Raw genomic sequence first — 24,668 nt, 5'->3', positions numbered from 1 at the left:
TGAAAAGTAGGAAGCTAAAAATGAATTTAGTGATCCTTTTCCCCTTTACCCACAGTAGGGAAATGAAAAAGTGAAAGTGGCCCAGGTGGTGAATATCAGAAAAGCATTTTTGGAGGGAGCTTACTTCCTGGATGGGAAGGTGAGGGTGGATATTTAGGAAAGGGATTTCAACAGAAATTCTCTGAGATTTTGATATGGGTTTCCTGGAGCTGGGGAGGCATGGGGAACTCGTACCTGAAACTATAACACACCAGAACCTTTGGCTTGCTAGCTGCTCTGAGGATATTTTGCTGTGTAGAGCATGGTTGCCTGCCCAAGTATGCTAGTCGGGATTCTCCAGAGACACAGAACCAATAGGATACACATTTACATATATATGTGTGTGTGTGTATTTACACATAGACACATGTACATATATATACACAAAAGTACATATGGGTATATATGCATGTACATATCACAGTATGCATAAAACTCCCTCCATACATGCATACACATTCATGCATGTACATATAAAATACAAATACATATACATGTACATATATGTATATGAGAGAGATTTATTATGAGGAATTGGCTCCTGTGCTTGTGGAGGTTAAGAAGTCCCATAATCCGTCTTGTGCAGGATGGAGAACCAGACCAGGCAATCATTTGGTCCAAGTCCAAAGGCCTGAGAACTAGGGGAATCAATGATGTAGATACCAATCCAAGGGCAGAAGACTGATGTCCCAGCTCAAATGGTGAGACAGGAAGGAAAAGGGACAAAATTCCCAGTCTCCATCTCTATGTTCTGCTTAGGCCCTCATCAGATTGGAGGATGACCACCCACATTGGGGAGGGCACTCTGCTTTACCAATTCCCATTAATCTCATCCAGAAACACCCTCAAAGACACATCCAGAAATGTTTAGCATGGGTTCCTCATTGCACTGTAAGGTTGATACAAAATAACCTATCACATCAAGCTTGTGAAGGCAAAGGATGCATGGTTGATTCTTTTTCTTTTCTTTCTTTTTTGTACTGGAGATTGAACCCAAAGGTGCTTTACCACTGCTTTACTACAATTCCAGACTTTTAATCTTTTTTTATTTTGAGATAGGGTCTCACTAAGTCACCAAGACTGGCCTCGAACTTGTGATCCTCCTGCCTTAGCCACCCAAGTTGCAAGGATTTCAGTTGGGTGCCACTGTGCCCAGATGGCATGACTAATTTCTGTTAGAAATCAGATGGTGGGCCAGGTGAAAAGGAGAGCTGGTTGGGGTGGTCTTAGGTCCTGTCTAGTACAGTGAGGAGACTCCAGAGGCAAAGATAGATGTCTATTGATATGAAAGGACTCAAATGCCACCAGAAGGAAGGTATGAAATCTCCAGAGTGAGAAGAGGGGGACTAGATACAAAGAAATCCAACAGAATCCCTTGTAAGAGAAGGGACCGTATCTCCATCCATTCTATGAGGCCAGGATAACTTTGATAACGAAACCTGACAGAGACTTTATAAGAAAATTTCAGACAAACACTCATGAACACGGAAGCAGAAATCCTTAATAGATTTTCCCAGCAATGACAATCTCCCTGCAAGAACATGCTCTTAAAAGAATCTCCACCCCTTTCCAGAGGAGGAGGAAAGGAAACACAAAAAGAAGCTTGTGGTGCAGTGACCCAGTCCCGACCTCATGGATGTGAATTCCCAGGGTGTTCTAGAATCACCACAGTCTTTAGCCATGGTAGCTGTAGGTGGTAGCTGCTCCTCTATTCTCTGCTAGCCTTCAGGAGGAAAAGCAAAGCTCCTAGGACCCTCCTTCAGGAGGAGGGAGCACCAAAAGCATCATGAATCAAAATGAGAGGGAAACCATTCCAGTAAACACATTAGAAGTTAAAAGAAGAAGGAGAAGAAATCCTTAATAGATTTTTATTTTATTGGGGGGGGGGGCACTGGGATTGAACACAGGGGCCCTTTATCCCTGAGCCACATCCTCAGCCCTTCAGATGCTTTATTTTGAGACAGCGTCTTGCTAAATTGCTTAGGGCCTCACTAAGTTGATGAGGCTGGCTCTGAACTTTCGATCCTCTCACCTCAGCCTCCCAAGCCACTGAGATTACAGGTGTGTGGTAGTCACATATTTTTTAAAATATGAAATGCAACTATCATATTCAACACCACTCATGATAAAATCTTTAAGTCAACTAGAGTAGCTAGGAGCTGCAAAATTTGATAAAAGGTATCTACCAGGGCTGGGGATGTGGCTCAAGTGGTAGTGTGCTTGCCTGGCATGTGTGCAGTGCTGGGTTTGATCCTCAGCACCACATACAAATAAAAAATAAAGATGTTGTGTCCACCGGAAACTAAAAAATAAATATTAAAAAATTTTCTCTCTCTCTCTAAAAAAAAGGAGTATCTACCAAAAAACTACAGCTAGAATCATATTTATTAGTGAAAGGCAGAATGCCTTCTCCCTAAGTTCAGGAGCAAGAGAAGAATGAACACTCTCACCACCTCTACTTAATCTGTACTACAGATTCTAGCTATTGAAAAAAAGAAAAGTATTCAACACTGCCTTTAACAACATGGTTGTTTACATAAAAAAGCCTAATGAAACCACACAAAAACTGACCAGAATAATTGAAGTTAGCAAGGCTGCAGGACACAAAGCCAATATACAAAAATCAATTATATTTCTATATATATCAATATCAAACAATTGGAAAATGAAATTTAAAAATATACTTTACAATTGTACCAAAAAGGATAAAATACTTACAAATAGCCTTAATGAATCATATATAAATGTCTCATTAACTCTGTAAAACATTTCTGACATCGGCTGCAATTGTGGCTCAGAGAGAAAGCGCTTGCCTTGCATGTGTGGGGCACTGGGGTCGATCCTCAGCACCACATAAAAATAAAATAAAGATATTGTGTCCACCTATAACTAAAAAATAAATATAAAAAAGTTTTAAAGATCTGTATCTGACAGATATTAAAGACTGAAATAAATGGAATGATGTACCATATTCATGAACTTGAAGACTCAGCATTGTTAACATGTTCATTCTCCTTCTAATTTGAATTTGCAGACTCCATTCAATCCAAGTCAATAATTTAGAAGTTTTTTTTTTTTTTTAGAAACAGAAGTTGACACATTAAATATTAAAAAATTTAAATGGAAATTCAAAGGCTCTTCAATGGCCTAAACAATTTTGAATTCCATGAGCAAATGTGAAAGACTTACCCTGCCTAGTACTTTAAATGAGCCCCTTACAAAACATTCCGCTGGTTGATTAGGCCACTTTGGAATGAGAAGGACTAAGGCACCACCAGGGAACCTCATGGTCCCAGGCCTACAAGCACTTTTATTGCCATATGATTATTAAGCAATGAGATCTGGAGATGGATAACCGATGGTGCTTACCCAGAGCAATTTTACTCCCAAGGGAACGTTTGGCAACATTTTTGGCAGTCACATCTGAGGAGTTGCTATTGGCATAAAGTGGATGGACCAGGGATGGTGCCAAACATCCCACTATGCACAAATTTGCTCCCAAAAACAACAACAAGTCATCCAGTCCAAAATGTCAATAGTTCTGAGGTTGGAAGAGCCTGAGGTGGATAAGCCAATGAAATAGAGAGTCTAGAAGTGAATCTACACATATCTGTTCAATTGTTCCTCATCAAAATTACTGATACAATGTAAATGGCACTGAAACAACTGGACATCCATATGGGGGAAAATGAATCTTAATTTCCCGTACAATACACAAAAATTAATTATGTTAAACTAGATCAGGGACTTAAAACTTATAAACCTAGTTGGAATTATCTTCACCTGGCTGCCACTGAAAACAGATCCTGAGACAAAGGTTTGCATATAAGCAAATCATTTCAAAAGGGGCCTGAAGGGGAAGAAGTGCAGAAAAGAGGGAGTGAAACAGAAAGAAGGAAAGCCCAGAAAGAACACATTACCATAAGCCACTGGGGCTCAATTGAAGTAGCATTTTTTGAGGAGCTTAATGAAATGTATCTTAGAATTGCATGCCCAGATAATGAAAAGAGAAAGTATTTATCGGTCCTCTCCTAACCCTCCATGGTCAAGGGTGGATCTACGGCGTCCATTACTCAGCACTTCTGGGTTGCCCATTGGTGAATGAAGGGTGGGTTCTTACAGTCATTCCCTAAATCCCCAGGGAAGGAAGCAAGAGGTATGTACGCAAGAGAGGAGGCACTGTTCATTGCTCTTGTGCAGACATGTTTAAAACATTTAGTGGCTGGAGCAAGAGATAAGAAGCACAAAATACAATGCGCTCCTTACACAATTCAATTTTCCTCTCTTACACAACTCATTTCTCCCCAGAACTGAGTTGTGCAAGGAGTTGACAACGGGTCCAGGTGGCTTGACTGTGAGGTTGACTTGAACATTCATCCCTGTAGAATCTATGACCTTATTTGTCTTGCTTTTGTTATTCTGTAGTTGTTCACTCGCCATTATCAATTGTGCACAGAACCACTAAAAGATACTGCAGGAAATCCCTTGGGTTTCACACAATCCTCCAATGCGCTCCATAGACACGAGGAACCCAAAGTGACCAGGTGATAGTTGTAGTTTTGAGTTCAGAGAAGCATTATTTTGTTTCTAATGGAAGCATTTCCTAGCCTGAGAATGAGTACTTCTGATCAAGCAGAGCCGCATGGTGTGTACAGGAAACACACATTTCTGCAAAGAGGTTACAGGAAATACTGATGGTCTGGACCTTGAATTCCATCTACTGGAACACAGTACCATACATTGAACAGTGGTTCAACATACTCACCAAATTCTTTTTTTTTTTTTAAAGAGAGAGTGAGAGAGGAGAGAGAGAGAGAGAGAGAAAGAGAATTTTAATATTTATTTTTTAGTTATCGGCGGATACAACATCTTTGTTTTGTATGTGGTGCTGAGGATCGAACCCGGGCCGCACGCATGCCAGGCGAGCGCGCTACTGCTTGAGCCACATCCCCAGCCTCACCAAATTCTTAAGGACAGTGTTCAAATCCCACAGAGGGTCATCCCTGGGCTGGCACATTTCAAATAAGCCTTTAACTTGAGATCCTATTGTTTTATTAATCCAACTGCCTCTGAATGATAAGGCATATGAAAAGAAGTATATGTCATAATTCCATGATCATTACCAATTCTCCTTTACCATAAAAGGGGTCCCTGGGTCTGAGACAATGTCATGCAGGACACCCTGCTGATAGATTAGCCATTGCTATCCACTCTAAGGTGGAGGAATTCCAATGTAACAAAGCTGCCCAAAATTGTTGGCTATTTTCCTCATGAGGGGGTGCCATATTGAGGGTTCAGTGTTGGGTTATCTCTGGCAGACTGGTGGTCAGCTGTGGTAAAAGCTAGGGAAGCCTTGGTGAGAGGAAGCCCATTCTGCTGGAACCATCTGGAGTTTCCATTCCTGCTACCATTCTCATTATGAGTCCATTGAGCAAGGCTCGGAGGGGCTGGGATCAAGGCCAGCAGGTGTACACACTCGTCCTTTCTACCTGGCCATTAGCACCTGTTCTTTAGTAGATGTTGCCTGATGCACGTTAACATGAGGAACAACTATCTGCTCAACTTTGAGCCTACACCTCCAGGCCCATGCACAGGCCCCTTACCCAGCCTTCCTTGTCTTCAATCTGTGAATTTTACACACCCTAGGATCTCAACAAACTAGTTACTAACCAATCAACCTATTTTGCACAGTGATGGAGTCAGACACCATTCTCTTTATTTAAATGAATGCCAAATGTATTTCTTCCAATTTTACCCACTGGGACATCATCTCAGAGTGGTGCTGTAAGGTTGCAATAGTCCATTTACTACTGGCACCAACCTGTAAGCTAAGCCAGTGTTCTTTCCTCATCCATCAGGTGGTGGTAGGAAACTTCCCAATGAAGCCGAACATGAGAGATAAGGAAGAGGCATTGCCATGGGAAACCAAGACACCCGAGTATGCAATTTACCTGTGCCTACATTCCTCTTGGACCCCTTGAGCCTAATATTTAAATGTTCTTTTTGCAGCTCTTGACCTTCTGACTCAACAGATCTGATAATATTCAGCTACTGAAGGGCAGTTCTGTTTGCACGGCCACTCTGGATCCCACGTTCATATGCTCAGTCTATTAGAGCCCGGTAGCATCCTGGGATCTATTTTCAAGTGACAAGTAATTCTCTGTCACAGAATCCTAGGTGTCTGCACTATGACTCTGCTGTTGGGGTCTGTCAGAGACTCCAAACTGCATCTTTTTTTAAATTTTATTTTTTAGTTGTAGGTGGACACACAATCTTTATTTCATTTTTTTTTAATGTGGTGCTGAGGATCGAACCCAGTGCCTCACGTGTGCTAGGTGAGCACGCCACCACTGAGCCACAAACTGCATCTTTTGAAATCACAGATACTGCTAGCATAAATGGATCTTCCAGATCTTCCAGCCCAGATTGCACAATGACTTTCATTCTGCTCTGGGTTCCACTCAAAACTGGAAGTTATCTGAGAAATGGTTTGAAGCAGAATTTCTAAGTAGAGTATATGATGATGCCAAAATTCAAAGGTGACCACCAAATGCTGTGCCTGCTTCTTAATGATAGGTAGATGCAAGGTATAATAATTAGTCCTTTACTCTAGAATGTTCCATTATGTCCAGACCATTGCATCTTTAAAAATTTTTAATATGTGGTGAATTTCTTAATATTTCATTTCTTAACATTTATAGTTTACCTCCTACACGCTGAAACATGTGTCTTACCAAGGCTTTCAGAGAATTGCTACTCCCTGCTCACCAGGTCCAGTTCATGGTAGGTCCTCAAATAATGGGTCAATGTCCTACTCTGCAGATGCTGAGAAGACCAAGATCCCTGAGAACTGCATTGTGTCTGAAAGTCAAAGTCCTAGGGCAAGACAGTGAATGCACTTTGCTGCTCTCTCCAAGTGAAAAAGAACTGCTTTTGATTCTCTTTATTGATGAGTTTTAGGAAGAATGATGTTAATGGCCCCATAGCCATTCCATGAGTTCTGGAACCAACTATGTTGGTTGGTCAGTCCATACTGCATCAAGCAAGACACCCATGGTTGGGCTACAGATTAGTTAGGTTTACAGTAGTATGCCAGAATATACCATGATCCATCTGATTTTTATAAGGGCCATCGGGTAAGTTGATGGGGACCACTAACTTCCAACTTTGAAGTCTCCTATGGTGGTGCTCAATTCTGCAATTCCTCCTAGTAACACTTCTGATTTTTATCTTGGTTGGGTTGGGGACAATTTCAAGGACTTGTCCCCTATGTTTCCCATTCTACATGTCAGGAAATCATTGTAAGTTTTAAGCCATCTAAGAATATATCCATTCCAATTGTACCTATGGGAACTGAGAAAATAACCCCAGGGCAGGTCCTTGGACTCAGGGGACGCTTGTAAAGTAGCTTCGGTCAGAACTCCATTTACTATCTTCCCTTCATAAGTCCTGACTCTAACTGGAGGAACATAATGGCATTTCCAAGTCCAGTGGTAACTGTCAACTCAAGTTTTCTATCCATTTCTGTAGGTATCATTATGCCTGCTAAATGGTAATTGGTTCCATAAAGAAGAATTGGGTAATATTTATCATTTTTACCTTTAGTGTGTCACAGAGTCCTTCATCTCTAAGAACTGGCCGGCTTCCCATCAATCTGCTTCAAGTCAGATTTAGCTTTGGAGATTGAATGATGATTTTCCATTACAGTGACTACTTTCAAACTTCAGCTTTCCATCTTTTGGTTTTTAAGAATAAATTATCCAAGTCAAGTCACATCCTAATTAGCTATCCATCTACCTCACCCTCTAGAACAGAGCACCACCACAGATCCCTGCAGGTCAAGAGAGTCTAATTGCCATTCTGGCCTTGCTGCCCATTATAGTAATTCCATTCCCTTTTTGCTGCTACCTGCCCTCAGCTATTTCAGAATTCTCCCATTCCCACTGATATGTGGCATCCTGTGGGAACATCGCACACTGATCAGCTCTAGCCTGTAAAGGACAGTTCTTACCAGGCTTCTCAAAGATGGCCACAACTCCCATGCCAGTATAGTCTTTATGCTTTAAAAAGAGAGTCCTCCTGAATTCTCTCAAGGAACATAGCCAGGTGGTGGGTTCTATGATCAATCCCACATAGTAAGTCCAATCTAACTTCTAACCTCCCTGAGCCTTTCCAGGATTCTGTCAAGGAAATTCAAGCATCTCTTCTTCATTAACTGTAAGTCGTCATCCAAAGGCTACCTCAGCAGTGAATGAGAAGCAGATTCAGACGTCTTCACTGGAACTCACAAGCCAGTGGGGTGTGTTCCTACATCAGTAAATTCTCCTCTACTCATACCTGCACTTGCCTCTTCCTTGATCCTGTGTTTGAATATTTACAATTGTCCATTTCCCGCTCCTTTTCTGTTAGTTCATATCACTCAGGTCTTACAATTCTTTCGATGTATGATCTTTCTTCCTGGAGTATGGACTATTTTTCCCCATTCAAGCTGTGCTGAACATTGACCCTGATTCTCAATCTAGAGGTAATGAGTGATGGCTGGGGTTAATCCTGAGAAGTCAGTATCAGGAGACACCTTCTTAGGTGTCAAATCTAACAGAATTGATACATCAGTTGGCCTTCAGGGCCCCAAAGCATCCGGAGTTGCCAGGTCTCAGGCCAGTCCAAGTGCACAATGATTTCTCAGGTCAATGATTTTCATGCAATCATTCTCCTTTACGTCCATTTTCCTGATGTGCATCTCTGTGCCTGATTACTATCTAGCACATTCTGTGTCATGGAGGCTCCTTTGCTTCCTTAACCTGCCTTTTATTGACAGCTGGCAGACAAAATTCTGTGTTTTGCTTTTCATCTGCAAAACTTCTAAAGCATTTGACAAAGACCAGCAACCTCCAAAATCTTCATAATTACCATCGACCAACACCACTTTAGTGCTGGGGCTGCCACCAAGCCCAGTACTCTACCTCCCACCTGTACCTCATCCCAAGCTCCAAATGGGTCCTTAGCAATGGTGCTGTGACAACATGCCACTTACTCCAGCAGTGCATTCCATATTGCTGGGTGACTCAGCTCCAAAACCCTAACCTGAAAGACTTCTTTCTAGGACCACATCTGAGACTAAACAACTCAGCCTGAGTTCCCTGAAAGCAGGGTCTGAGACAAAGGCTTACGTGCTGGTGCTTGTTTCAGCCATCTTTTCATCACTATGACCAAAAGACATGACAAGAACAACTCAGGGGAGGAAAACTTCACTTGGGCTCCTGATTTCAGAGGTTCAGTTCATGGACCACTGACTTCGTAGCTCTGAGCCTGAGGTGAGGCCCGATGGTGGTAGAAGGTGGAAGAAGATGCTCAGTTCATGACAATCAGGAAGCAGAGAAATCTCTTTTCCCCAGAAACAAATTATAAACCCTAAAGGCACACTCCTGGTGACCTACTTCCTCTAGCCACGCCCTACATGCCTACAGTTACCGTCAATTATTCCATTCAAATTATCAATTCATCAAGTGGATTATTAATCCACTAATTAGGTTACTGTCTTAGGAGAGGAGATGTCGCTGGAAAAGGGTCCAAGGAGTTCCGAGAGAGAAGGGAAAAATGGATCCAGAACCAGCAGGGTTTCTGGCATACATGTTGGAAAAAAGAATTTCAGCATGCACTAGACAGAGGCTTATTTAGGAAGAATGTGGGCTCCTTGAGAGTGAGAAGCCTTGCCTTGGGCTGGGGTCTGGACATTTATATAAGGGCTGTATCAGGGGCCAGACTCCTGGTGGAGCCAAGGTGAAGCTACACAATTTCATGCCAGTTTTCCCTGCACTTGAGTATTTCCCTCATTTTACAAGGGAATGGGCCAAGGGCCTGTTGCTCAAAAACTGTTACAACTGAGCTTTCCGCATCTCAGTGGCTCATGGACCCTTCCTTTAAGACTCTATCTCAGTTACAGCTCTTATAATCATTTCATGTCTGAACGATCCTGCATTGCCTCACATATAAGCTTTTGGAGGACACCTCATATCTAAACCATATTAATATTTTATTTAAAAGTGGAATCACCCTTTAATTAGCCAAAATTGATCATAAAGCCTTCCTTTAGTCGAGTGCTATGACTCATACTTGTTATTCTCAGTTATTTGGGATGCTGAGGCAGGAGGATGGCAAGTTCAAATCTAGTCTCAACAGCTTAGAGACACCTTGTCTCAAAATAAAATAGAAGGGGTTGGGGGTGTAGCTCAGTGGTAGAGGTCCTTTGGATTCAATCCTTAGTAACTCCTTCTGCAAAAAAAAAAAAAAAGCAAAAGAAAATGATGGTGGAATGTGATGGACATTATTATCCAAAGTAAACGTATGAAGACACAAATTGGTGTGAATATACTTGTATACAACCAGAGATATGAAAAATTGTGCTCTATATGTGTAATAAGAATTGTAATGCATTCCACTGTCATATATAAATAAAAAATTAATTTATTAAAAGCAAAAGAAAAACAATGATGTGCATTCCAAAATTGTATTTGTTAAGAATAATTATAATTACCCAGGTTGTAGGAGTGTGGACAAACTCCCTCAGTTTTGAATTGCTTCTTATAGTATGCATTGATTATATTCTTCCATAAAGCAATTTAGTGGTATATTTCAAAAGCCACTGAGCATCTTCAGCAGGGCCTTTCCCATATACCCTCTGTATTCACCTACATACTTTGAGATTATTTTCTGCTTAAACCTTTCTTTTCCCATGGCCATGAAAACAAACTCAGCGTATACACAGGGTAAGCTAGAGCTAATAAGCTAGAAACATCCTTTGAACCACAACTGTTGGGGAGTTGGTGGATGATACCCCACTTCCTTGCTCTTTGGTTTGACAGCATGTTCTGAATGGCCTCCTGGGTTTCCCCAGGAGGATGGTCCAATTGCCACATGGTATCTGGTTGCCAATGAGCCCTCCACTGGCTTCCTTTTTCCCCTTCTCTCCCTTCCCTAATCCCTTCCCAGCGTTCCTGGCCTCACCTCCCACATAGAATACTTGTGTTCCAATCTCCATTGCAGGGTTTGTTTCTGAGAAAACCCAGAGATAACAGCGATACCTTTCTGTCCAGTGATTCTACTCCTGGGTATTTATCCAAAGGAAACAAGTTTTTAAAAGGAGGGGAGGAGTTATAGCCATAAAAGACATTACAACATTTTCCTGTAATAGGAGAATTGGAAACAATTGAAATAATCCAACAAAGATCCATTCAGCTGTTCTTTCAATGGCATTGATTTTTCCATCTACGTTATTCTGGGCACTGCTGGCACTTGAGGTACCAAATAGAATGTTATGAAATGGGGCAGAAAGGACACAGGAACAGGACCAACTAGGATACCTGAAGTAGGACAGCAGCAGGGGAGACAGAAGAGCTCAGGTGGGAGGGATTCTTTGAAGGCAAGAATCAAAAGAACCAAATGCTCCCATTAGATACAGAGGATAAAGGATAGGTGTTAAAGAGAACTTTCCAGTTTTTGCTTGGGAAAATGAGTGATGTCACTAACTGGAATAGAGGATTCAGGAGAAGCAGATGTTAAAGTATTGAATTCAGATTAGGATACACCAAATTTGAACTTCTACAGATTGCATCAACATCGTTTCACTTCTACAGACCCTCATATGACTTGAAGATAAGCCAAGGCTCCAAGACCTCTGTCAGTATGAAAATTTACCCCCAAACAGCAAAAACCTAACTACAGAAACCCTGAAGAAGGTCTTTATCATAGGTTTTTTTTTTTTTTTTTGAGGTGGTGGGAATCGAAACCAAGGCTCGAGTATAACACAAATGCCCTCTACCACTGGATTGCGTGCCAGACCTCGGGGCTTCTTAAAGACTCATCCAGGAGTTTACGCAATATGCACAACAGAACCCTTCCCAGGAGTCCTCTGTAGACATGGCTCCTTCCCCTCAAATTTCCATGGTCACGGAATTTCTGTGTTTGCTCAAGATATACTTCTCTCACCATGATGCCACTCTTTCTGTTCGTTTTCCCTCTGCCACTTGTCCCCATCCATGGGCCACCAGCTATTCATCTCATGGTGGCTGAGAAGCAGAGAGAAAGAGAGAGGAAGGGGTTGGGTTCCAATATCTTCTTCGAGGGCACGTCCCCACTGACCTAACTTCCTTCCCTAAGTCCCCACATCCTAAAAGTCCCCCCGCCCACCATCACCAAATAGTGGCACAGGCTGGGAACCAAGCCTTCAGCAGGCAGAACTTCAGGGAACATTTAAGATCCAAACAATAAGGGTCCTAAGCTAAGGAATACAGACCTCCCATGCCATAAGGGATTTAACCCAGGGGTGCTTTACCACTGAGCTACATCTCCAGCCCTTTTTATTTTGAGATGGGCTCTTGATAAGTTAATGAGGCTCAGCCTCTTGAGTTGCTGGGATTACAGGTGTGCACCACTGTGCAGGGCTAATACAGGCAGTCTCTAGAAGCTGGGAAAGGCAAGAACAGATTCTGGAGCCTCCAGAAGAAATTCAGCACTGCCACCACTTTGATTTTAACCCATAATACCTGTTCTCAGGCTTCTGACCTCGAGATTGCTAAAATAATAAATTTGTGTTGTTTTAAATCTTTAAGTTTGTAGTGAGTTGTTACAGCAACAATAGGAAATTAATACATGATATATTCCTGCTCTAAAGAAAGCCAGCCCCATCCTTCACCCTCTCCTGCCTGTTCTCTGGGTCTCAGTGACTGCTCCCTTCCCTCCACTTCAGAACTTTGGATTGTAGGATTTTCCCAGTGAGGCTAACTCAGGGTTTTCACTCAGTTTTATTGATTAAAAAAAAAATCTTGCCTGCAACTTCATAAATTGTTCTGTCTTTAAATTCTCTTGGATGATCCTTTTTAAGTTTACAATTATATCCTAGTGGGACATTGATAGCTGCAGAGCTATAGTATCAAAATAAATTGGAAGCCCCAGATTTCAATGATTAAGAAGAACTGAGAACCACCTAACACATCCAATAGGACACGACTGTAATAAAGTATCTTGAGAACTCATCTTTTAGACTCCCGATCAAAGTGACCCAGCTGGATTGCTCACTGGATTTTCCTTTCTCTTACTCTTCTTTCTTCCCTTCTTTCATTCCTTCCCTCTTTCCTTTTCATTTCCTTCTCTTTGTTGTTCAGGTTGGTCTTGAATTCCTGGACTCAAGCAATCTTCCTGCCTCAGCCTCCCAAGTACTTGGGATCATAGGCAGGTGTCACTTTGCCTAGTCACCTAGCTTTCATCTCCCTTTACCCATTATTTTTTCTTCCTTCCAACACTGACCAAGGCAAAATTGTGATAGTTATTGTAACAAAGAGGCAAATTACATATTCATGTCTCCTTGGCAACTTCTGTCCCAGCAGACTTTATGCCACCCTCTGTTCTCTGGAATGATTCAGCACGGCTCAATTTGCTAGAATCTTACCTCATTCTAGTCAAAATATACCTCTCCAGCAGGTACATGTGCTAAAGGCTTGGCCCCTGGTTTGGTGCCACTGGTAGGTGACAGAACCTTTAAGAGGGGACCCCCAGGAGGTCTTCAGGTCACTGTGGGTTTGCTCGTGAAGGGGACTGTGGGAGGTCAGTCTCTTTCTCTCTTTCTCCTCTTAGCATCAGGTGAGCGATTTTAATGCCTGCTCCCACCATGATGTGCTGCCATGGGCCCAGAGCAAGGAATTAACCAATCCTGGATCAGAACCTCCAAAACTGTGAGCCAAAATAAACCTTTGACTGAGTTGACCATCTTGGGTGTTTGTTATTATAAAATGGGTGGTATCTGCAGTTGCTTCCCATTCATACCCTCCTGCTGGGGTGAGGTGGTTTTAATTTGCATTTCCTGTGACTGAGGACAAGGTTGGTGTGTCTGCTGGCCATTTGTACTTCTTCGTGAAATCCCTATTTGAATGGCTCCTCAACTTTCCTATGGAGCTGTCTCCACAGCATCCCTTATAGCTTTGGGGCCTGGTTCCTTTTTTGGATTGTCCCCTGCAAAACTTCTACTTTTTGGCTTGCCATTTCTTTCTTTCTCTTTGTTATGATAACTATCACAATTTTTAAAAGGAGAACTTCTTTTCTTCATATAGAATTATAAGCTAAGAACTATTATTTTGCTTAATTCTTTTCACCACCAAGTGAGGCAGACAGGCCAGAGGATATGAGCTCTATCTTACAGGCAAGAGCAGAAACACTGTTCCCATGTATATTTTCTTAATATTTTGTTTTTTAGTTGTAGTTGGACCCAGTACCTTTATTTTATTTTTTATTTGGTGCTGAGGATAGAACCCAGAGCCCCGCAAGTGCTAGGTGAATGCTCTATTGTTGAGCCACAACCCCAGCCCCTGTCCCCATATTTAATATCTGACAGATCTGAGAGATAAACTCTGGGCGTCAGACCCACAACTGCTTTTCCATGACTTCATGATACATCATTTTAAAGTAATCTGATTTCATAATGCTTTACAGTACAAGAGAAGCATCCATAACATCTAGTCTTCGCGGAGCCAAGCAGCCTAATTAATTACCTCACAATCTGGCACATTGAAGGCATTGTGTACTCTAACTCAATTTCACAGCTATGTTTAAGAATCTGACAAGCCAAAATTGCAGCAAGGCTGATGTGAAAGGCCCAGGAACACGACGGTTAGTTTTCGCTGCTGTGAACAAAAGACCCGAACAAAAGACAAGAGCAATCTGAGGAGGAAAAGTTTATTTGGAGTCTTACGGTTTCAGAGGTCTCAGTCCATGGACAGCCAGCTCTGTCACTCTGTGCTCGAGGTGAGGCTGAACATCATGGAAGAAGGATGAGGTGAAGGAAAACAGCTGGGAACATGGCACCAGGAAGCAGAGGGGGTGGGGAAAAAGAGAGACTTCTTCTGCCATGACAAAATATAAACTAAAAAGTCACTCTCCCCATGACCCACCTCCTCCAGCTACTCCCTACCTGCCTTCAGTTACTACCTCTGAACCTTCTTACACTGTCTCATCCATGAGCTTCTGGGGACATTTCAAACATAAAGCGTAACACTGTTGAGCATATTTTCAAGTCTAACCTGGTCTGGCCAACTTCACTATTGCTCAGGTGGAGGTTGAGGCTGCTGAGTGAAGAGGGCAGAGGGACACCCCCTAAAGGGTGGACACTGATGAAAAACACAAGCAATATCACCTCCATTTTCTTTGGGATTAACAGGAGCCTTATTTCTGGTCTACCACATCATTACTGCATAACAAAGAGCAATACTTTTGAAGTCCAAACTATACAAGGAAAAGGTCTAACTACACTGCTGGCCTAGGGCCCCGAAGGCCATATAGTGCCAATTTCATCCATGCTAAATGGTTCACTCCTTCCTGATGTGTTTTTTTCTTTTTTCATTTGGGGGTGGGAGGGTGGGCAGGAAGTGTGGATACTGGGTATGTAACTCTCCTTTTCATTGCTGTGACTGAAATATAAAATACCTGACAAAAACAACTTAGAGGAGGGAAAGCTTATTTTGATTCAAGGTTTCAGAGATTTTAGCCTATGGTAAGCCAAGACCATTGCTCTGGGCCCAAGATGAGGTAGAACATCATGGTGGGAGGGCATAGCAGAAGAAAGCTGCTTACCTCAGGATGCAGAGAGGAAAAGGGAGCGGCCTTGGAGAATATTCACCCCTCCAGGGTGCGCTCCTAGTGACCCACTTTCTCTAGCCAAGCACCACCTGCCTGTAGTTACTATCCAGTCAGTCCATGTAACTTAGGATAGACTGATTAGGTTCCAGCTCTCGAAGTCCAATCATTTCACCTTGGAACAATCTTTCATTAACACAGGAGCTTTTGGGGGATGCCTCATATCCAAACCATGATACTGGCAATTGAACCCAGGGCCTCCCACATGCTAAGCAGGTGCTCTTCCACTGATCCACATCCCCAGCCTGGGCTGGATTGTAAAAGAAGGACCTATCATCAGAAAAACCAGGAAATTCCACCTTGAAACCTGCAGGGTAGAGGGACTGCAGACACTTCCTGGAGTTATAGATGGTACCGGAATCTGCTGCATATTCTTTTTTTTTTTTTTTTGAGAGAGAGAGAGAGAGAGAGAGAATTTTCATATTTATTTTTCAGTTTTCGGTGGACACAACATCTTTGTTTGTATGTGGTGCTGAGGATCGAACCCGGGTCGCAAGCATGCCAGGCGAGCGCGCTACTGCTTGAGCCACATCCCCAGCCCCTGCTGCATATTCTTAATAGTAAAACCCAGTTGGACTGAAGGGGAAAAGCTTGGCAAACTTTGCTGACAATAACAGGACTTTCTCACACAAGGTGCATGGGTCCCTAAGGAGAAGGGCATATGAACTTCATATACACAGTTTTTCATATACACAAAATTTTGCGTATATGAACGTCTTCCTGGCAAAGGGATCTTTCTATTCTAAAATTCTGAGCTAGAAAAAAAGGACTAAGCCAGTAACAGGCTAGGTTACAAAAGCCATGGTTACACTCAGAGCTGGCTGAGTCTGAGCACTTTCAGGGCCCCCTAGGAAAGATCAGAGATCGGGCTGTGGATTCAGAGCAAACCCACTGAGCCTTTGTTTTTGTGTTCTTCCTAATTTTATTTAGGTCTTCTTCAAACAAGCCCTAGGAACTTCCAGGTTCAACTATGCCCCTGAGCCTTGTGCACATAGTTGGGTCATCTATTCACCTACATTAAACCCCAGGATAGATGGAACAAAGGGGGTGGTGATGCCTCACAAGCTACTCAGGAGATGAAGGCAGGAGAATCCCACATTGGAGACCAGCCTCAGCAACTTAGTGAGATGTGTCTCAGAATGAAAAATAAAAAATACTGGGGATATAGTCAGCGGTAAAGCACTCCTGAGTTTAATTCCAGTACCAAAAGAAAAACAAAATAAAAAACAATGCAACAAAGCAGGACACCTTTCTCCAGAGCATATTCTGGTTTAAGAGGAGGTGGAAGCCAATGTGGGAAACAGTGGAACTTTTCCTTGGAACTGTGGTGTGATAGCAGTTTTGTCCCTGTCCCTTCCCTTCTGGTTTCTGAAGAGAAGGCAGAAAAGAATCTCCATCCCCCAACTCCTTGACCGAGGCTTTAATATTCTATGTACTCAACAACCTGCAGAAAATCCAAGGTGTTTTATGCTGCACCCCTGTGAATCGACTCACCCTGCTACCTTTGCCCTCTGCCTTGGAATGCCACAGGTACCTGATAAAACCAAATGTGAGGTCCAAGACACAGCCCAACCTGACCTCTCCATTCCAGGAAGCTTTTCTGGCTGTTTCTTCTCCTAAATCCAAGATTTTTGATGATAGTTCCAGAAAATAAAACCACAAATGCTCCCAGTCACTGTGCTTTCAGATGTTCTGGGTCTAGCTCAGCCTCTGGGGGGCCTGACTGGTGCTTCACCCAACAGCCACCTGGACCCACCTTCTTGAGGAAGCCCACTGTATTCTTGTTGGCATGGCCACTATAGAAGTGGAAAGGGCCCAGGAACCATGAGATCTCCAGGACATGCTTCACCTGAGAGGAATTTCCTGAATGAGGTCTCCCAGCAAGCGACAGCCAGTCTCCCCAGGGGATACTCACTCACTGTGTTGTCTGCAAAAGGGAAGGGCTTCTTCATGACCTTTCCTCATCCACATTTCAGGATGAGTTTACAGACACACTTCAGATTTGGAAATCCTCAGGTCACAGAAGAGTCCACTATAAGCAGCATTTTTAGTCTTGGGGGAATTGGTGACTTTGACAAAGACACCACTGAAAATTTTCTTCAGGTGCAGTTTTGCAATGGTCCTCTGCACCAGCAAACTTACCCCATGGACCCTTTATGTGCTCCAAGGCCTGGAATGTTTATCTGACACTTCCTAGACATAGGCTTTCACTTCTAGTTTCCTGAGACACAAACACATGGTCTGTTGTCACCCAGACCCCATGGGAATCACTCTAGATGCTTAAACCTGAGCCTTTTTTCTTCTATCTGCAGCTTCTTTGCCAAAAGTGCCTGCTCCACCTGGGTGGCTGAGGTCTTGGTAAGCCTTCCTCTTTTTTTAGATGACCCAAAGGATCTTCTTTCTTTGCCCTTGCTTTGATATCTTTCCAGTGCGGCTGCTGTTTCTTTCCCTTCTTTATGCATCTTTTGCTGAACAGAAATTGTTATTTATTTATGGTACCAGGGATTGAACGCAGAGGAGCCCTACCACTAAGTTAGATCTTTAGTCTTTTTTATTTTTTGAGACGAGGTCTCACTAAATTGCTGAGGCTGGCCTCTAATTTAGTAGTGTTTCTGCCTCTGCCTTAGAGTTGCTGGGATTACAGGTGGGTGCCACCGCACTGATAGAAATCATTAATTTTAAAGTAGCCCAATTTACATTTTTCATGGTTTAGTTATTTTTGTGTCTCATTAATAAAAGTCATACTGGGTTGGGGGTATGGCTCAGTAGTAGAGCACTTGTCTCTTGTAAGCAAGTCCTTAAGTTCAATGCCTAGCACAAAAAAAAAAAAAAAAAAAAAATGGCTGTAGAAATATTCTCACATGTTCTTCTCTAGAAACTATTAGCTTACTTTTTGTTTGGATCTCCAGTCCATGAGAATTGTCTATTAGGAATGGCCTAAGGTAGGCGGTGGTCAGGATGAGTTCTTTCCCTTTGCATAGCCAACGTACTCAGCACCACTGGCCTACGCTTGTCCCTCTGTCCTACCTGGAAGGGTTATTAGGGTGGAGGGAATCTGCTGAGGGGAGGTGAATTCCACGGACGTGTATATCATGATTTCATTCATTCAGTAATTAAAGATTTATATCAAAATACCAAGAAAAAATATGGACCTTTCTTCATGCATGAAGTTAAACTTAGAGTTGTCATATTTTTGAGTTTTCATATTTTTCAGAGCATCAGTCTGGATATAATTAAAAGAGAGAAACCACACAATACAGACAGGGAAAATTTAATAATAAGAATTATTAACTACAGCAGGTTGGACTAATGAAGGATTTACAAGTAAAAACTTTAGAGAGGTCTAAAGGATGTGGGAATAATGGGCAAAGGAACAGCTGTCACCCTTCTCAGGCCCCCTTGGAGAAGAACATTGTTGGCTCACTGAACTCCAGATGAGTTGCTGGGGTGCCACCCTGGTTAGAACTTAGAAATCTTATGCAACTGACTGCCGTAACAAATCACAATAAACTTGGTGGCTTAAGACAACAGTAGTTTATTCTCCCACAGATCTGCAGGCCAGAAGTCCAAATTCAAGGTGTCCACAGGACTGTGTACCCTCTGAAGGATTTAGGAGGCACCCTTCCTTGTCTCTCCCAGCACTGGGGCTCCAGTTGTTCTTGTGGCTACATCGCCTAATCTGCCTGAATCTTCCTTTTCCTCTGACTCGCATCTCTTTGTGCCCTTCTCTTAGAAAGACACTTGTTATTGAATTTAGGGCCCACCCTGATAATTTAGGATGATCTTCACTTAAACTACTTAGTTTAATTACATTTGCAAATACCCACCACAAGTTCTGGACACACGTATTTTTGGGCACCATTCAACCTACTATCCTGCCCTCTTTCTCAGGGGTATGGGAAACTGTGCAAGTGGAGATATCTCACTGGAGGTCCTTTTCTGTGCCGCCTCCCTCCCCCCAAGTGGCTATTGCAGGAACCTTCTGGGCTGAAGGATCATGCTGAGCAAGCACACACCAACCAGGAAGCAAGCCCTTTTATCCTACAATGTCTGAGTTCAATGCCTAGCATTTAAAAAAAAAAAATAGCTGTAGAAGTATTCTCACACGTTCTTCTCTAGAATTAGTTTACTTTTTGTTTGACTCTCCAGTCCATGGCCAGCCTGCTACTGACAAAGCTTAACATCACAGCAATAGGCAAAAGAAAGAATGTTGACAGGGCCCAGATCCATTCTTATAGAGAAGTAAAAAAGGTAAGACTTCAATATATTGGCTATAGTTGGTTTTTTTTAAACTATAATTTATTTGGTCTATTACTAAAGCCATTTTGGAGGCTGTGCACAAAGTTGAATAAGTGTTAGCATTTCTGTTAGATACATTAATTACATTTGGTATAATCTAAGCAGCAGATACACTTCATGTCTCCAAAATATGGAATGAGTAAATTGCTATCTTAATCCTGTGTGGTTCTTATCTATACTTTGTAGTGGTTGGCGATTTCAGAGAATCTAGGTGCATTATGTAACTTTGGATATATAGTTTTACTATATTTACTAGGTGGTGTTAGCTCATTAAATACCATGTGCGATACTATGTGTAGTTTCCATTTCTAAACAAAATAGCACCACTTATTTAATTTTATTATAATTTTGAGGTTAGCACTAACTTTACAAAGTTCAAAAATCTTAAATGTTCAGCGCAATGATTATAGACACACAGAATATATTACGTAAAACAGTGCGCCCATCACCTAGGCTAAGACAGCCGATTTCCAGGATCCCAGAATGGTCCCTCATGCTCCTTCCCGGTCAATACCTCACATCACCTGTGCTGTCCCAGTCAGTCACTGTTCTGTTGCCTGTTGTTGAAATTCACATGGATGGAAACAGGCAACGTGTGCTCTTTTGGATCCAGCACCATTTGTGGAAGATGCCATCACTCCCCTTTTACCAGCACCAACCTTGGGGAAACACACATCTTATGTGGCTGTTCACATGTGAGCCTATTCTTTGCTCTCCTTCCTTTATACCACACCACCTTCATTGCAGGTTTTGGCATTTTAAGTCCTCTATGTCTGCTCTTGTTGGCTATTTTTTGGTGGTTTGTTTTTGGATCCTATTCTGTCCCATTATTCTATTTGTCTATGCTTGTGCTATAACACACTATTTTAAGTACTATAGCTTTGAAGTCTTAATATCTGGTAAAATCCTATTTCCTCTTCAAGATTATTTTGGCTATTCCAGGCCCTTTGCATTTTTATATAAATGTTAATTCAGTTTGTTAATCTCCGCTAAAAAAATCTCTTGGGATTTTGATTAAGATTGCGTTGAATTTATAGGTTACTTAGAGAAGTATTGGCAACTTTAACAATACTAAAATTTTCAAGCCATTAACATCATATAGTCTTCCATTTACTTGGTTCAGCTGTTTCTCTTTGAAATAGTTTGTAGTTTCATTTTAGAGGTCTTGATGTTTTGTCAAAAATTTTTCTGAATGATTTGTAATTAAAATTTAAAATGTTCTATTTGGTGCTGCAATGTAAAAATACAATTGATTTTTCTTATATTGATTTAGGATTATTGCTAAAGTCATTTATTAAGATAAGGTTTACCTGTAGATTACTTTGGATGTCTATGCATTCAATATATTGGCTATAGTAATAGCAATTTTGTTTCATTCTTTCCAATCATTATGCCATTTTCAATTTTCCTTACTTGTCCCTATAGTTATATGTTGTTGAATAGAAATGACAAGACTGGGCATCGTTGTCCAGTGACCAATTTCAGAAAACTGTTTATCAATGTATAATAAAGTAGAACACACATATACACTATAATTCAGCAATCCCACTGAGGCCAACAAATGCGGGGCATTCTTGAGTATTTAATCTAGATACTTAGTTTCAACGACATAATTTCAGAAACCAGGAAAATTAAAGGTTTTAATTTTTAAAAAACATTTTTTAGTTGTTGATTTACCTTTATTTATTTATATGCGGTGCTGAGGATTGAACTCGGTGCCTCCTCACACATGCCAGGCAAGTGCTCTGCCACTGAGCTACAGCCCCAGCCCCTAAAGATTGTGATTTTTGAAGGTGATTTTCTATGTGTCCTAAGTTACAGATATAAGTAAAAAGAACCTGTTGACAGCTTCTATTACAGATTTCTTCTAACTTCTGCAGCCTATGTTTTTGTCCCCCCCTGGTTAGTGTTTTCATTACTTTAGGTGATTAAAGTCACTTTTCTGTTCCCAGTATTTTAATCTTCTCAGTTGTATCCCAAGAACTTTTTTTGATAATATAAATATCCTACCTAAGCTCGCTGTGATAATCAGCCACTAGGCACTTGTGGACTACTGCGCACCTGAAATGTGGTTAGTCCACTAAGGAACTGAATTTTTCTTCTTCTTTTTCTGTGGTACTGTGGTACCAGGCCATCACTCATGCTAGAATGAGCGCTCCACCACTGAGCTACGTCTCCAGCTCCAATGAATTGTTAATTTTGTTAAGAGATAGCTAAAATGTAAATCTTAACCCTAGACTGCACAGCTAGCATTTTCTTACCCCGCACATTTCTTCATGATATAGTAAGATAAAAGCAGGTAAGCTCCTAACAATGAACTCTCTCAAATCCGAAGCGAGGGGACTTCCCTAGCTAGCGCATTTGGGGACAGAGAATTCGCTGTACAGGTGACACTAACTTTTACCTGCTGAACTTCCCTTAACAAGGTACTTTCCCCCCAAATTCCGGGAGAGGGGTACTGAGCATAGTAAGCCGGCTGGCGTAGAGCGACTGACGTGAGATGGGGGCGCGTTCCAGCTAGACACCGACCCAGTCGCCGGCTAAAGAATGCTGCCTTTTAAAGAACGAAGACTAACGAGACCCGGGCCAGCCGGCAGAAAGGCGTAACGTGCCGGGGTGTGCGGCGGCCCTTCTCCGCGGGCGCCGCGCCAGTTGGTCGCGCGCTGCCCCACCTCTTCCCTCCCGCCTGCCCTCCCGCTGCAGCAGCCGGTGGTCCCTGGCCCCGCCCTCTCCCACCTGGGCGCTCTCGGGCCACGCCTCCCGGAGCGCCCCGCCCCACCGACGTCCGGCTCGCGCGGCGCTCCGGCGCCCAGTCGGCGCGCTGACGTCCGACGCTCCAGGTACTTTCCCCAAGGCCGGCCGGCCCGGCGCGGGGGCGGGGCGGGGCGCGGAGCGCGCATGCGCCGCAGCGCCAGCGCTCTCCCCGGATCGTGCGGGGCCTGAGCCTCTCTGCCGGCGCAGGCTCTGCTCGCGCCACCTCGCGCCCGCCGCCATGTCCGCCACCGTCGAGCGGGAGTTCGAGGAGCTGGATGCTCAGTGTCGCTGGCAACCGCTGTACCTGGTGAGTCGCTGGCCCGCGCGGCGGCTGCCGTCCTCCGGGGACCCAGGCTCGCGCCCGCCGGCTCCCTCCCGCCTCCCCCGCTCCTGCTCAGAGCGGAAGTGGCGGCGCGCGGGCCGCGTCAGGGGCGCGCCTGCGCCGACCGCTGTCGGTCCACTTTTGAGGAAAAGACGTGGTGCGAGGCCTCCTCGTTAGCGCAAGCGCGGACGTTGTTCTGGAGGACGGCTCCACAGCGGCGCCTGGTGGCGGCGTGGATGGCGCGGCGGGGCCGGGGCCGGTGGGCGCGGGGGCCTGGGAGTGCTCATGGAACTGGGGCACCTGTGGGGGCCCCGGCGCGATATGTGCGTGTGCTCGTGGAATCGGGGAACCGGTGTGGGCTCGGGGGTACCGGCGTGATCTGTGCGTGTGCGCGTGGACTCGGGGGACCGGTGTGGGCTCAGGGGGACCCGGCATGACCCGTGCGTGCGCGCGCGGAGGGACACGGGGTCCCGGGGGACCCGTGTTGCTCTGGAGCCCCCGCGTGTGCGCCCGGGACGCCGGCCGCATCCTCCAGTTGTGCCCACACCCCCGTGCGAAGCGTTGCTCGCGGACATCTGCTGGTAGGTGTTGTGGCCGGGCGCGGTCGTGGTCGCCCGGCCCCCTCGCGGAGCCGGGGTGGTTGCGGGTGGCCTGTGGGCTCTGACAGGCACCGCCACTCTCCGGCCCCGGAGGGCCTGGTGTCTCTTGCTGGTGGCCCTCCCCGACCTCCCCGAGGAAAAGGCTCTGGCCGTGGTGGTGCAGTGTGACAGTGTCTTCACCGAGGCATGCCTCGCACCAGTGAGCCTCACAGCTCCCAGACATTTGAACAAGTTCCACAGTTACATGTGCTTGTGCAAACGCAGCCGTGTAAAGTCAGCCCTTCCAGAAGATGCCCTGATGCCCACAGGCTAGCTCTGTTCTCTTGTCTCTAACCACAGGGTAATTTTGTCCATTCAGCTCTTAAAAATGCAACCCATAATGTGAACACTTGTGACTAGCTTTTTTTTTTTTTTTAACCTATCTTTTTTATTTTCCTCTCTTTCTCTCTCCTTCCTTCCTTCCTTCCTTCCTTTCTCTCTCTCTCTCTCTCTCTCTCTCTCTCTCTCTCTCTCTCTCTCTCTCTCTCTTTCTTTCTTTCCCTCCCTTCCTTCCTTCCTTCCCTCCTTACCCACCCACCCACCCACCCAGGGCCTTTTTTACTTTAAATTGAGCTCGGTTTTTGGTTAAGTTCTTGTAGTCCTGCCTCAGCTACCCAGTCGCTGGGCTTACAGGTCCTGAGCCACTGTGCTAGTTAAAACGTTACCTTTTTTAGAGGTGATTTAATTGCTTATGCTGTAGTGTCTAGTCATTAACATATTATTCCAAAGATTGAATTTACTAGTTGAGTGTTTGTTATATGCTGCTCCAGGGGATGTTTGCCTCACCGTGTGTGTGTGTGTGTGTGTGTGTGTGTGTGTGTGTGTAGGGGGCTTCCTGTAATTCTGAGTGATCCTGGGTTTTTCTCCATTCCATTTAATTAGATGACAATAAAAAATATTTCCTTTATTTGGAATGTTAAGGTTCTTGAACACAT

General features: G+C 43.7%; 1 protein-coding gene across 4 annotated transcripts in view; it reads left to right on the top strand.

Annotated features, from left to right (window-relative positions):
* Window positions 1–22,907: 22,907 nt before the first annotated feature.
* Ptpn2 (protein tyrosine phosphatase non-receptor type 2) overlaps window positions 22,908–24,668 on the top strand; it is an 83,078-nt gene continuing 81,317 nt past the window's right edge. For 2 of the 4 annotated variants that reach the window (XM_071602490.1, XM_027920684.2), the window contains exon 1: window positions 22,908–23,080. In XM_071602490.1, the coding sequence (XP_071458591.1) occupies window positions 23,012–23,080 (69 nt within the window). In that variant the 5' untranslated portion in view covers window positions 22,908–23,011. The remainder of the gene's footprint in view (window positions 23,081–24,668) is intronic. The other 2 variants (XM_027920686.2, XM_071602491.1) reach the window with 2 other exon arrangements.

Source organism: Marmota flaviventris, chromosome 16, assembly GCF_047511675.1.
Source record: "Marmota flaviventris isolate mMarFla1 chromosome 16, mMarFla1.hap1, whole genome shotgun sequence".
Classification (NCBI taxonomy): domain Eukaryota; kingdom Metazoa; phylum Chordata; class Mammalia; order Rodentia; family Sciuridae; genus Marmota; species Marmota flaviventris.
Note: the sequence above shows the minus strand (reverse complement) of the source record. Positions and strands in the feature narration are given on the sequence as shown.